Source organism: Acanthochromis polyacanthus, chromosome 10, assembly GCF_021347895.1.
Source record: "Acanthochromis polyacanthus isolate Apoly-LR-REF ecotype Palm Island chromosome 10, KAUST_Apoly_ChrSc, whole genome shotgun sequence".
NCBI lineage: Eukaryota > Metazoa > Chordata > Actinopteri > Pomacentridae > Acanthochromis > Acanthochromis polyacanthus.
In genome coordinates, this window is record NC_067122.1 from 22,551,076 (window position 1) to 22,566,233 (window position 15,158).

The 15,158-nt window shown below is 39.9% G+C and overlaps 1 protein-coding gene and 1 long non-coding RNA gene across 3 annotated transcripts in view; one reads left to right on the top strand and one right to left on the bottom strand.

Annotated features, from left to right (window-relative positions):
- Positions 1-15,158, bottom strand: part of gabrb2a (gamma-aminobutyric acid type A receptor subunit beta2a) — a 34,769-nt gene that overhangs the window by 13,830 nt on the left and 5,781 nt on the right. For both annotated transcript variants that reach the window (XM_022216391.2, XM_022216390.2), the window contains exon 4: positions 8,390-8,610. In XM_022216391.2, the coding sequence (XP_022072083.1) occupies positions 8,390-8,610 (221 nt within the window). The remainder of the gene's footprint in view (positions 1-8,389; positions 8,611-15,158) is intronic.
- On the top strand, positions 3,805-14,185 carry LOC127535905 (uncharacterized). The gene is made up of 2 exons (XR_007944786.1): positions 3,805-6,743; positions 13,302-14,185. It is a non-coding gene; the product is annotated as an uncharacterized LOC127535905 (long non-coding RNA).

A 15,158-nucleotide genomic window follows, 5' to 3' on the forward strand; every position in this document is an offset into this window, starting at 1 on the left:
TACAATATGAATAAAATACCATGAAATAATATTTATTTATTTGTTTGCTTGTTTATCTATACATGGTATTATTCTGTCTTGTATGCAGAACATTTTTTTTCATTTGTTTTAACACATAAATACAACCAAAAAAAACACCTTGGCAAAAAGGGCAATACGGATCAAATATTTTACCACAGTGTTTTATGAATGCAGGACTGACAAATATCTATCTATCTACTGTATAGCCAGTTTTCCAAAAATCTATTTGAATCTGTTTTCATCAAATAAATAATAAAACAGTCGAGCACGAGTGTATTTTTGACACTGAATAATTAACATCATCATATCATATATATAAATATCAATATTACATCCATAGATATTAAAAGGAAGGTCTAAAGAATCTGAGACAGTGGAGGAGTTTCTATTGTCTGATGGTTGTGTTGTAATAGAGTCCAAGAGGTTTTTTGAAATATATATACAGCAAAAACACTAATTAATTCAAGGCTCATAAATAAATTTCTATGGGAATGTGTTGTGCCCATTTTCAAGCCAAGGCAGTTTTTTTTCTTTGAGTTTCCCCCTTTTTAGAAACATTTCTCTTCCCTGCTTAGCAAATAAGAACAAACCGTTGTCCCACAGACCAGAGGGACACTGTGGCAGTAAAAACGAAATCACAATATCCTCCCTCTGTTAACTTCATCATATCTACAATCTCGAAGAGTGCTTTGTTCTAAATAATTAAGAGCAAAAGTTGATCTGAAATCTTCCTACATAAGACGTGCGGCCCCTCCTGGGCCTCGCCTGGCAAGTTTGGGATTTCATTTTTTCGAGATGCAGAGACTCGCAGCCTTTCTCTCGCACTCCGTCTCTCTCTCTACCTCCTTTTTCTTGCTCTCTTATGTAAGAGCCAGTTAGCAGGGCCATGGTGCACTGGGGGATTAACACAGGAGACTCATTTCTGTCCTAGTTTACCCCTTTTATGGTCACAACTTACTGGGATGTTGCGCTCACCAGGCATCACTCATCAGTCACCATCATTACCATCGCCACCACTAAATCATCCTGGTGGCACAGAGGGAGCACAGGGGAAAAGCAGAAATGAGGCCAAAATGGCAGGGGTAAAAATAACAGCCTATTTATAGCCCACCTACATCATCATCAGCAGAAGTCTCAAAGCTTTTTCATCTGAGACTCACAGATCAAGAGCTGCATCTGCATCCCCCGGCCGGGCTAGCATGTCCGGCACCCAATGCTAACAATTAATAAAAGGCTAATAATGAGCGAGGAGGAGAAAAGGATGAGGGTTTTCTCTGCAGGATTCCCTCCCCGTCTCTGCCTCTCCTCCTCCTCCTCCTCCTCCTCTTCGTCATCTCCACTGCAGCGAGAGTCTGCCGTGGACCTCTGCAGCAGCAGCAGCAGCAGCAGCAGCAGCAGCAGCAGCAGTGATCATGAAGCACAGGCTTGTTTGCTCTTCATCAACATCAGGGTCGGTCCCTCTCTCTCATCCCAACCTGCCGGCGGAGAGGCCACGCTCTAGCAGATCACGCCGATTCAAACACGCTACATTTGCTCTGCGTCGGAGCTAATAGGACACGGAGTTCTAAAAAAGGTTGTTTTTTTTGTGTGTGCATGTTCCCGCACAGTTCAGCTCTCTCTCTCCCTCTGTGAGTGTGGGCCCCCCTAAGGCAGGCTATGCACCTTTATTCCAAATGACCTTGTTTACGGACATAACACAACCACCACGAATTCCCAGACAGAATCTCATTTCGAGGGAGCATCACAGCAGAGCCTGAACACAGAGGGGGAGAGATTTTTTTTTCTTTTTTCACACATTGCAAACCTGTGCAGCCTTTAATTAAACTGACATTTTATTACACAGCCACCGTAATGACATTATGATTTCAGAAGTTAAATTAAGATGGAGAAGCTTCCTCCATTTTGGATAGAGAGCCCATGTCGAGCTGAAGGAAGATCCTCTCTCCCTGCTCAGGCATTGTTGCCAGATTTGAAAATAAAATGTCTGCAGTCACAACAAGAAAGGCTTCTATGTGTGCCAAAGCCTGGCCAATCAAAAGAGAGGCTTCTTCATTTCAAAATAAAGGCACATCCAAACACATGCAGCATACAAACTATCCTGGCTGATCAGTAACTTCAGAGGGATATCAATATCTTTGAAGGTGATCCCACAGCCGGTATTGATAGAAGAGGACGGCGGCTTTCTCCTCCTGGCTATGGCAGCTCATCTTCTGAGCAGTGGAACACTCCTCGCCCTGACAAAAGACGACGTCAGCCTCCATAGCAGAAGGATGTGTCCTCTCACAAAAGGAGTTACAATATTCACAGAGAGAGGGGATGGAGGGTGAAGGGAGGGAGGGAGAATCTTAATAATTTCACCATTTTGAATGAAGTCTGACCTTCACGTCTCTTTCTTTCTCTTTGGCACTGCCTCTTTTCTCCGTCTCTCTCTTGGTGAATTCGGAGCGACATGCATCAGGACTCAGATTGTTTTTTTCCTGCATAAAATGAGAAGCTAAGTGGAGTTTGTGTTTTGCTGCTGTGTGTGCATGTCTGTGTGTTTTCTTGCCTTCTTTTTTTTCCTCTTTTCTCGCAGCCTGGGCGGTATCTGTGTTATTGGCTGAGCCTTTTCAGAGGCTGGGTAATTAGATCAGACTGCTTCTCCCCGAGAGTCGAACCGAGCTCTAAAGTGACAGTTGGGAGCACTGTTGTAATTTTCTGCTCCTCCTGGTAATTGAAGACCAGGATTTGGCAGGATTGGGATGCACTATATATCCAGAGAATAAGGAGTAAACAACACCCTCACCCTTCCTCCTCTTCATGCACCCCAAAATAACACTCACCCACTCTCGCACGCCCACCCGCAGACACAGATCTCGCACACACACACACAAGCATCTAATGCCTCCTGCAAACCAAACAACAGGCTAATCTAGTGGAGTTCCCCAGGTACAGTGTTAGCTAATTTCAGTTAGTTCAGCACAAATCCACGTTCACCTCTGAGGCCAGTAATGTGTTTACTTTTGCCGCTCATTATGCAAGGATTTAGCAAGACAACATGATATTGCGTAGCATGACATATTTAACAGAAGTTTAAACAAAGGAAAACAGTGACGAAACGGTGCAGATGGGTTTATTTTAAACATGTGTTGCTGTATAATTGCTTATTGTTGAGAGTGATTGGTTGAGTTTTTGCAAAGTGTTTACTTTGTGCATAGTTGGAACTAATGAGAATATATTAGTAACTGTATAATCCATTTGGATTTAATTAATTTGTCAGTTCAATTCTAAAAATTTAGCTCATAGCTAAATACGCTGCAGAGCAGTTCCACTTCTTGTCTGGCATTAAAAGCAGTGATTTCATATTACACCTACTGAAAATTGGACAGATCAGAAGATACAGATTTTAAAAAGAATCATCACAATTGCAGCAACAGAAGCTGAGATATCCTGACTAGGGACTATAAATAACTGAGAGACTTTGAAGTCCATGGGATTATCTTGCATCCATTTTTATTAAAAGTAAAAACAATAACTGTTTTTTTTTCTGTTAATTAGGATAATTTCTTTACAAATTTCAGAATTATTTATTATGGAAACAATCACTTATGAATAAAAATGACTGGATATCGCTAAAATGTCAACTAAATAATGTCCAAATTTAATAACAACCACCTTCTAATTAGCTGAACAATAATAAAATGAGGTAATTAAAAATATTGTGATTGTTCTTTTTATTAAGTTGAAATAATCATGACAGATTTTTCTTTTTTTGGCAATATATCAAATTTTATATGGAAAATAACAAATTGTATCTGTGTCCGAGAAATCACTTTCAGCTATGTTCCCCGTTACAAAAACCTCTCAAGGAAGTGTGTTAATTCCAGATCACATGACCTGCTCCACATGATGTCATTTCCTCCTGTTTCATTCCCTGAAGAAAAGACTGTAAAGACTCCAAGGCTTTCTTAGTTATTTAATATAAAGTAGTGTGTGAATCAAGTGTGGATTTATCGCATGTCAACAGGTTTACTACAATATCTTTATAAATAACTTTCAGTTTCAATTTTACTCAGTTGTATATATAATATTTAGAAGAATCTTTCTGTAAAAATGCCATATGTTTGGTTATAAGCGACCACGTTGATTTTACGCTCGACAGCAAAAATGTCAACTATGATACAAAAAGTCCTGCAATTATATATTGAGTCACTACATTTCCCACAATGCAACTCATCAGCATCTTTAAGTTTGTAAATGCCTTTTTTTTTCCAAGCTGAGAGCTTTTGGTTTGTAAAAATGTGAAGTCTCATCGAGGTTGCTCAGACTTTGCAAAGGTCGCAAAGAGCTGCAACCTCCAGGGCTGAAAAATGAAGTCTATGCAGAAATACCAAAAACTGCAGTTCCTCAAATGGCCACTTGAGACTGACTCCAAAAATGAGTTAGTCGCCACAGAGCACTATGTTTTAAAATGTCCAGCTTTACAGCAGAAATAAAAAAGTTTACACTCTGGTACAAGAACAAGCTTTGGTCTCTTCAGCTCATTTTCAGCTCATGATGACTGTGTATTAGGTGGAGTTATATGTTACGCTTCATCCCTTTGTTCATTTTTGGATTAGTCAGAAATCTGGACGACCACTGCCGAGGTGGCAACAGCTGGAGACACCACAGTGAGCTTCAAAACTGCCGCTTAGGAAACTTATGGGTGACGTCACGGATCCGTTCAGCTTTAAGTACAGTCATTTCTCCAGAGCCACTCAAGATATTGCACAAGCTGTCTAAATCCACCCGAGGAGCAAGCTAATTTTGATATTTTTTTTCTTTACAAATCCATTTATTTAGACATAAAAGTGCAAAAGTGACTATTTTAGCCCTTGTGTTGTCCTGTGGGTCAAATTGACCCGTTTTAAAGTTTGAAAATGTGAGGGAATTTTTTTTTTTTCACAGTGAAACTCTGATGTTCACATATTCAACATTTTTGGGAAATTTTTCAACATTTTTTAGTGGAAACAAAGAAATTAAAAAAAAAATCGTAAAAAAATCCAACGCAATTTGCTGGATTTTGGTGGCTTTTTTTGTGAATGTTCTTAAAGAAAATATTCTAAGTTTTATAGATAGATGGACTCAGTAGATGGATACAGGAGATGGATAGACAGACAGAGAGACAGAGAGACAGACAGACGATAGATAGACAGACAGACAGACAGACAGATAGACAGACAGAGAGAGAGACAGAGAGACAGAGAGACAGAGAGACAGACAGACAGACAGACAGACAGAAAGACAGATAGATACATAGATAGATAGACAGACAGACAGACAGACAGACAGACAGACAGACAGACAGAAAGACAGAGACAGACAGAGAGACAGACAGACAGACAGAGAGACAGAGAGACAGACAGACGATAGATAGACAGACAGACAGACAGACAGACAGACAGACAGACGGACAGAAAGACAGATAGATACATAGATAGACAGACAGACAGACAGACAGAGAGACAGATAGATACATAGGAGTTTTTTTGGGAAGATTTTGACAAATTTTAAAAAAATATTTACAAGAATTTTTTTGCCAAATTTAGAGGACTTCTTAAAAGAAATTTTATCAGAGAAACTTTTCAGGAATTATTGTAATTTTCTTCCTGAAGTATTTGCAAATTTTCAGAAATTTGAAGAATTTTTTTTGCAGAATTTTTGGACTTTTTTTTCAAACAATAAACAATATTTTTTGGTGCCTGTAAATGAAGACAACAGGAGGCTTAAGTTGAGATATTTTAATGCTTCAAACGTGTGATGTGACAACTCCAGACAATACTCAAGTGTTGTACTTTATTTCAATTATGAGATCTTGAATAGTTAAAATTTGTGAATGATGTCACAAAGGAAATACTGCAATATTTACTCCACTACATTTATTTGACATCTGGAGTTACTTTAAAAATTCAGGTTTTACATGCAAAACATGACAGCAATTTATTTTAAAAATGCTGCATTATTATAGATTAAACTACCATAGTAAAGAGTAACTCACTACATGTACTGATGTTAGGACACTTTTGAAGTATTTGATGTGTTTATATTTGACGTTAATTTGTACTTTCTACTTCACTATAGCTCATAGGTAAATATGACATTTTTTCTTCGTTACATTTAGGCAGTTAAATGAGTTATTTTACAAATTACTTTTTTAAAAATCTTTTCTTACCTACAGTAAGTTTAGAAAACAAGAGGCGTTGTTATTGATCAAACTGCATTGTGTAACGTAGTTAAAAATAGCAGGATCTTGAGCAAATACTCCAATAAAGTGTACATGTTAACGCATCAGTAATAACTATTTGAAATAATTAAATTATGTAACACAACTCCGCGGCTTAATTTGTGCTTAATTTCCTTCTACTTTTTGCTCATGATGAATTCACAGCTGAGCAGAGAAGGAGCCAGACGTAAACTAAGACGCTCTGACAGGGTGTGTGCTCACATCCATCCTGAAGACTCTCCGTCTCCTCTCAGTCAGCCATCTCCTCCACATCCACTGAAGCCCTGCTGCTGCAACCAGCCGGCCCGTCTCTACAGGTATGTGTCAGTGTGCTCAGAGCGCACAGGCATCTGGCCGGGCTGACTCTGACAGCAGCTTGTGTCTGGACTTGCTAGCATCAAATAAAACCTGGACCAAACCCACGAACCAAATAATGGAGGAGCCGGGAGGCACCGGCACTGACAAGGACAGCGTATCTGAGGTAACAACCACAACTCTCTGCTGCACGCACCCCTCAAATTTTACAACACTTTTTACAACTCCACGAGCCTCCATTGCTTTTTGGCTGTTGTGCAAAAATATGTGTTAGGCTTATATAATTGAGTGAGAGTGTTATAAATTACATTTTCTCGGCCGTTGAAACAAAATGTAGCGATGAATAATCTGGTGCAGTGCAGATACTTAAATTTTTTAAGCAGTCTTTGCGCAAGAAGGGCATCTCGGTCCAGAGAGAGAATGACTGAACACTGCAACATCTTGAATTAGCAACAATAACCTCAGCGTTTAAACACACACACTAATCTCACACACACACACACAGAGTCATGAAAAGGGGGTGACAGATCAGAGGAGGCAGCAGCGCAGTGATGGACGGGTCGGGTTTAGCCTGTGTAGTCAAATGCATCAGTGCAAATACAGTTCCAGTGTTTGTATTGAACTGCTACATTATTGATTATGAGCTATCAATTATGGATGCCAGCATCCTCAGAGGCATCACAGTCCAGCACCACAAAGAGACGTCGTGCAGATGGGCTGAACCACTGTACGCAATCACACTCGGTTTGACTGTTTGTACCACCCTGCTTCATTATTGATCATGGCCAATCAATTATTGACATTGTTGATCATCAAGGGATATAAAATGCTACAATATTAAGCCCTATAGCTCCTTCTATGCACAGCCAGTTAGTACAATTCTGCCTGTTTACAAACCTGGACTGTATTTTCATAGTTTTGACCATAGTTTTGATGACAGCTGATGTCTAGAAACACAGCAGCATCATTTTGGTGACAAGAAGAGAAGTCAGGCAAACACAGCGGTTGTAAACAAGTCAACAGTGCAGTCAGATTACCTGAACAACTAGTTCTGAGCATTTTATCATCAAGAAAATCTTCTTCATGACTCCTCACACTCACAGGTCACCTGCCTCTCCAACAAGTTTGACAATGTCTTTCAAAATCAGTTCATCTCCCTCATTATTATCAGGTCTTTAATAGTACTTCAGAATAAAAATAACTGATAAATGTTCATTATTTTTTCTCAAAAACCTCTTACTGCCTGCAAAAATCCTATTTTTAGTCCCCTGTCTTCTGTCTCATCATCTGTTTCACTCCGTGTACCTTCCATAATTTGTCTAAATGTCTTTCTTGCGTCAAAAACTTTGAACTGCTTTGTTGCTTGAAGGTGCGAAACAAACAAAGCAGCGTCATCTTCTTTTTAAACGCAATGCAAACACACGGATGTCTCCATAACAATCTCTCAATGCACATGAAAGTGTAACTTCTGCGCTGCAAACAGAAGTTGAAACAGAAGTTTTGCTTTCATTCTCTCTTTCAGAAAGTTTGACTAACCTCTAAGGTTCACCGTCATCTGACCACTCATGTTTCTTGGTAACATGTTGCTCTGTTCCCAGTACTACCTGAGAAGTTCATTTGTTGAGTACTGTTTCCCCATTACCAATTAGAACAATCGCTTAAAGACACAAAATTAAGAGCCGCCACAGTTTTAACTCATTACAAAGGCTCAGTCAGATACAGTGCACCTGATACAATCATACTACTCCATTATGCGTCATGATCAATCCTCTGATTACGTTGTGACAGGAAGGGCAGCTGTAAAAGGCTTACCTGAGTCCATAAAGCACCGTCCCGTCAGGGTGCAGACGGATCATTCTGTTCTTCACCGTGACACCATGAACGAAGGACTTCTTGTCGTTGAGGAAGTAGGTGTCGGGGACCCACAGCTGGTCGGCCACTCGGTTATCCAGAGTCAGGTTATAGGAGATCTCAGAGTAGGACAGACGCTTGTCCCGCCACGCTTGTTGGAAGTACATTGTCAAGGTGTAGTCCTGCAGGACAGAGGGGGATACAGTTAATGTGGAACTTTAATGTTACACAGAGGATCAACGATGTTCTAATATTAATAGGTCAAAAAACAAGTTGTCAAATCCATCAGCTACATCTCTCAGGTGAGCAGGAATCTGTTTTTTTTCCATCTCAGCTGGGCACCATCATCAGGCACCAACAGCATATCGTCTCACGCTCATCATCTGAACATGATCCGTCACAGCGCGTTGTATGGACTCTGCATAGTGAGAAGGGCAGCCAAAAGGTCGGCAGTGGTCTGAAAGGCCACAGCCTGTACTAGGGGCCATGATGGTCGGGGTTGCGGGGGTTAATATTCAACTATCCTCACTTAATTTTGAGACCATAACCAGAGGGGAACTTTCTCAGCTGGCTGACTATTGTCTCGCGCTAAAAATATCCGCTTCCACTTGAACGAATGAAGACACTTTCTGCTTTACAGAGACAATACTCTCGCTAATGCAAACTGCACAGCACATTTCTGCAGCTGGGGCTCCCTCCCTGCCTCTTTTACCGCCCGCTTTTGCATAGTGAACAATCAGAACAACCGAGATTGAGGAGAATTTTCCAGATTTAGCCTTAGTGAGGTGGGGGTAGAGACCTGTATTTATACTGTACAGTTTGCTTTTACACATGCTCAGAGATGTGGCAGTAAACTGTACCTCCTCCTCTCCTTCTCCCTGTCTCATTTCTCTGCTTCTCATGCTTTAAAAAAAGACTCACACCCACACAGCCACAGTGAAACACAGCACTGCAGTCGGATCTGCTTGGTTACAGTGTATTGCAGTGCAATCAGCGAGTGGGAAAACAAATTTAAAAATACGGTCCGTGAAACAAGGCCCTTGAGCTTTTACTCCAAGCAGCCATCATCGTTACTTATCACTGTGTTTCTATGTTTCCCAGCCTTTTTTTTTTGTCTCCCCCCTCCTCCATTGTCACGTATTGGCGTGACTCTGCAAAGCAATTGCCACTTTCACCCGGAAAACTCTTAATCATTCATTGCATGCGGTGTGCGCAACCAAAATATTGCGTAAAAAGGGCATCTAAAAATACACAAGCTTCTGCCATGTTGATTTTTTAATTTTTTTTTTAGGAACAAAAAGTCAAGCGAGGACAGCTGCATCCTTGTTCTGTTTTACAAGAGTTCCCACTGAACCCCCCTCTCACACTCGCTCCCTCTCTGTCTCATTATCAGCCTGTCGATCGGATATCTCTATCACCTTTGGGATCGTTAGCTGCTGCCTGCAGGCCTCGTGTGCATCACCCGCTGAGGCAGCATCTCCTGCAATACGCCTTTAGCACCATCCTTTGCCATATCGATGAAGGAGCAAGGAAAAAATCCCAGCTAGAATCGCCGTAGAGGAAAATACTGTAAACTTCTCTGTGGCAAAATTAGAAAAGCGCAGCAAAATTATATGAGCTAGAATCTTGCGGTGACGGTTTGAACAGCAACGATCCCTTAACCCTCCTGTTGTCCTCATTTTCGGTCACCAAAAAATATTGTTTCCTTGTCTAAAAAAAAAAACTCCAACAATTCAGCAAAAAAATTCCACAAAATTCTGAAAATTTGCAAAAACCTTCAGGAAAAAAAATTCCAATAATTCCTTGAAAGTTTTATTTTTTAAAAAAAAAATCCCCCAAATTTGGCAAGAAAAGTCTTGTAAATATTTTGTTTTTAAAATCTTCCAAAAAAATCCTAAAAATATCTGAAGTGATTACATATGTATCAGTAAAACTTCTAATATTTTCTTTAAGAGCATTCAGAAAAAAAATCAACCAAAATCCAGCGAATTTCGCTGTATTTTGGTTGATTTTTTTTTTTTGATTTTTTTCTGAATGCTCTTAAAGAAACATTTTTAGCATTTCTTTTTTTTCCACCAAAAAATGTTCAAAAATTTCCCAAAAATGTTGAAAATGCGGACATCAGAAGTTTCACTGTGAAGACATTTATATTTTTTTCAACATTTTCAAACTTTAAAACGGGTCAGTTTGACCTGCAGGACGACATGAGGGTTAACATGGTGCCTTCTTCAGAGTGAAACATCCTCTGACATTTTGGTGGATAAAACAACAAGGTCACGAGCGTGCGCCATACACACATTTAGGAATTCTATGTTTGTGTTCATGTCTCTTAATTTACAGGTTACTCAACTAACTGTGCAGTCTTTAACATGCCCAGAAATTCAGACTTTGAAAAGCTATTTAAAGCATTTGCAAGAATATGAAAGAGAAAAGCAGCAAATTCTCACATTTGATCTGCTGGAAACTGCAAAATTTTCACGTCTGCTTAATGGATGACTCACTGGCTCGATTAATTAAAATGGTTTGGTGATTGATTTTCCATCAGTCGGCTAATTGATTAAAAGACTGACGATTTATGCAATAGCAGGATTTGAAAACAGGCTGCATCCAAAAATAAACCCTTGTGATGGTAGATGCTCAAAAATGGACAGAAAATTCTAATTTGAATCACTAATGTTTGTCCAAAACGCACAGATTCAGTTTCTGCATCTATGTAATGCATCAGTCTTTTTGGGGAATATTCCTGTGATGAGATGTTTGACACTAAAAGGTTTACAGATTTGCAGTAGACATTTAAACTTCTCATTGTAGGAAAACATTTTGAAACGCGTCTCTTGCTAAGTTAGCTTAGATCCAAGATGTCTGCCGTCATTTTTGTGTTTGCACGTGTGCAGTGCCTGGCTGTGCACGTTCGGGGCTTTAACAGTATAGATCTGCACAGAGTAACACCTGGGCCTGCCTGCATGCTGCCTCCTGGCTGCGCTGCTAAAATGGCAGCATAATTACGGCCTCACAGATGGTGCTGTTTACCTGGAATCGGACATCGCTTGAGCTCAGAGAGGGACACAAACTACAGCTGCCTGCCCTCCTTTTCTGTACAGTTAGGAGTTATTGTTCAAAGGAACCCAAATCTGCTCCGTCAACTGCAGCGGGTTACATTATGTTTTGTTTTGCTCCACATGTGCAGTGCAGAAAAGTAGGTGTTTTTGTGCAAACACAGCAGAAATGAGTCAAAAATTCCCTTAGCAGTCACAGCTACGAAGTTCTGGGTTTAAATCTTCGGCTCGGTTGTGATCTTTCTAATTGGAGTTTACATGTTTTCCTTGTGCCTGTGTGGGTTTTTGTGGGTGCACAGTCCAAAGACAGGCATGGGAGGTTAATTGGTAATTAGCAAAACATTGTCTGTCACCACGAGCTTCTGCAGGACTAGATGGAGCCTGAATATAAACGTCAGAATCCCATATGCATCTTCCTTGATTTTTTTTCTCTCCTGAGCTGAGAATAATTTCTGAGCGATAAACAAGACGTTTAATAATGCAATGTGCTAAGAGCTGAGCCTCTTCCTTCACACATAAGTGGAAAGTAAAAACGCCACAGGAGGCAGGTGAGGAGGATTTGCAGCTTACAGCGTCCAAAAAAAGCAGCTGCAGATCGCTGAGAGTCAGACCGTCCCACACTGGAGCGCTGGTCTCCAAAGCGACCTTCACTCTCCTTGTCACAAACGCTTCTCAGAAACTCCATTAACATCACACAGACAGAGCAGTGAGCATCAGTGAGGGAGACATCTTGTGGAGAGCACCAACATTTTTTTTTATTTAAAAAAAAAAAAAGCATGACAGCACTGAATATATAAACGGGATAAAGATACAAACAAGGCCCGGCTAACTTCAAAAACATCAAGGCTGGGTGCTCAGTGACAGTGCCTCACAGCAGATATGTTTCTGGGCTAACAAACCCCATTAAGAACCTGACAGAGTGACAAGAAGTGCATTTGTGTTTCCAGGGGAAATCTGACAGACTATGGTTGTTACAAGTCCTCCATTACAACTACATCAGCTGTCGCAAGCGGCATGGGAGGGAGCTGCACATGGACGAGCTTAACGCAATACATACCGCCTGCTTTGTAAATATAGATCGAAAGAAACAGCTGACATTCTGCATTTTTTTCAAGATTCCATCACATGTCTATTTATATCTGGCTGTCTTTTATGTCGATGAAAAGACACATCCGTAAATAGTACATGTGCATTTCTAATTAAAACAATAAAAGCAAACATATTATGTAGCTACAAACCAGTGCTGGTCTCAGCTGTAAAACATGATTAAATACAGTGCATCAAAACTGTAATTGGTGCTAATTGTAGTTTTTATGCAGCACTCCCAAATCCCCAAAAAGCTTATTAGTATTTCTTTGTTTTTGTGAGAACTAACCGGGAGGTTGGCTTCTCTGGGGTCTAACTGACCCCAAACACGAGCAACATCATAATGTTGAGATGTTTTTAGCTTGTGAATGACTTTCTGAGAAGCAAAATCAAAATATCCTAGAAACCTTTACACACAAACAACAGGAATTTCATTTTTTAAACAGATTTCTGTCTGAACATCTGTGTATATGATATTTCTATGAATAAATAAATAAATAATTTCATTGTTTTCCGAAGCAACGCTGGCTTGTGGTTATTTCTGTGGTGGCAAACAAAACAAATTCGATTTTTTTGGAATGAATTTCTGTCTAAACATCTCTGTATATGATATTTACAGGTATACATCGATGAAATGCTTCAATACTTTGCCATAACAAGACCAGCATGTGGTTATTTCGGTTTTGTTGCATCATTAAAATGTGTTATAATAATGATTCTTGCTATTACAGGTGCAGCAGTGGGGAAAAAACGGCAACGAGTGCTTTTCCCTCGTCTCTCTGCAGCTTTACAGCATCGGACAGACATCCTCCGTATTGCTAACACCTTCATGTGCTGCGTCCTGCTGCCGAGCGCTGCAGGAGGAGCAGGGAGGAATCTGCTGAAAATAACAAAGTCTGCTACGAGGAGACATTTCGACATCTGGGCAATAACGAGCTCGTCTGCAGACGTCTCAGCCTCTTGTCTGTTTGCTCCTCGAACACTGAACACTGATCCGCTGAGTGTATTCGTGTTTTTGTGCTGTCTGTGTTCCTGGGCTTCGTATTAAATATTCGGGGTCAAGCGCAGAGTCGGTGCTTCCTGAATGAGTCGAGCACGTCCCGAAGGAAGTGACAACAACATGGCCGCCTTTATGGCTCCCTTTCCAACGGGTCATTTTCAGCTACTTAGCTTCAGCGGAGAAAGTGCCTGACAGAATCATTAAAGGAGTCATCAGCACATTGAAGGCTTTTAATGGAGCTGCATAACTTACGCCCTGTTTTAAGATGCACTGTCTTTTTTAGTTCCCTCTACTGGCCATAATGAAAGAAGATTATGACCAGTTTGAACTTGGCATAAGTTTTCTCCTGCAGGGAAACTCTGCAAGGGTAAGTGTAGAGCAAATGACAAAGCAGCTAATATAAAAAGCAGGAATTCTATTTAATTATTTTAAACCTCATTGATCCATTTTAAGAAGCTGCACTGGAAGAAAATTCTCACTCATTTTACAATTGTGCTATCAAAACATTTTGCTATTTGAATTCTAATGCCTAATATTTAGGATATGCACACTTTCAGCACATTTTCCTGTGAACACTGTAAAGTTGGATGTATTAAAATCCTTCCTTTACTTCCAGTTGTTGTGTATTTCTGTTTTTAAAAGCTCATGGTCTCCCTGAAGTGGTTTTATCTTCAGTTTAGCACAGCGTCCGTGGACTAAACATTAAGCAGAGAGCCCAGCATGCATGCATGTAAGAAAGCTGCAGGATTAAGTGTTGTTCTTGTGCTGTAATTATACTGCTGACCATATTAATCTGTTACTCAGCATAACTAATGACATTGTTCTGGACAACCTGCATTCTCGTCTTAAGCTTTTTAGAAAGCTCAGCAGAGCAAACAGAGGAGACAGAAGCAAAGCTGCAATGGATGAACGACAGAACAAAATCTTTCTTGTGTTCAGACGTTACAAGTCTATATAGAAATGTGCATGCTTTTAGCTTTGATTAGTGTTTCCATGTAGAAATTAGTTGACTGACAGAACATATTCAGCAGCAGTGATAATCAAGTTATTGTTTACGTCAAAATTTCAAAAAATTTGCTGAATGCAGTTTCTCAAAAGTGACTATTGGCTGTTTTAGCTCTATTTTTTTTAGTAAAAAAGTAGAACATTTGAGGCATCATAATGCTGGTTGGACAAAAAAGCAAATTTTTTACTGTTTTCTAGCATTTTACAGATTAAATGCTAATTAAATAAATGAAAGATGCTCTTGCAGTTGCCTCCCTATATCAGACACCATCATTAACATTCTGGGAAATTCCTAGTAACATCAGCAACTGCTAGAAAAGGGAAATAATAGCAAAATGCAAAAACAAACACACACGCAAAAAAAAAAATATTCTGGCATCTTTAAAGACAGAACAACCTTCATCTGGATAATAAGTGTTAAAAACCTTGAAAAAGTACCTAGAAAAAAAAGAAAAGAAAGAAGCGTCCTTATTTGCTTTTCCTTGACTTCCCTAGATCCACTGAAAAAAGGCTGTGTTGTCATGGCAACACTGAGTAAAAATAACACAAGCTTATTTTCCACAAGCTGAAAATAAAATGGAAC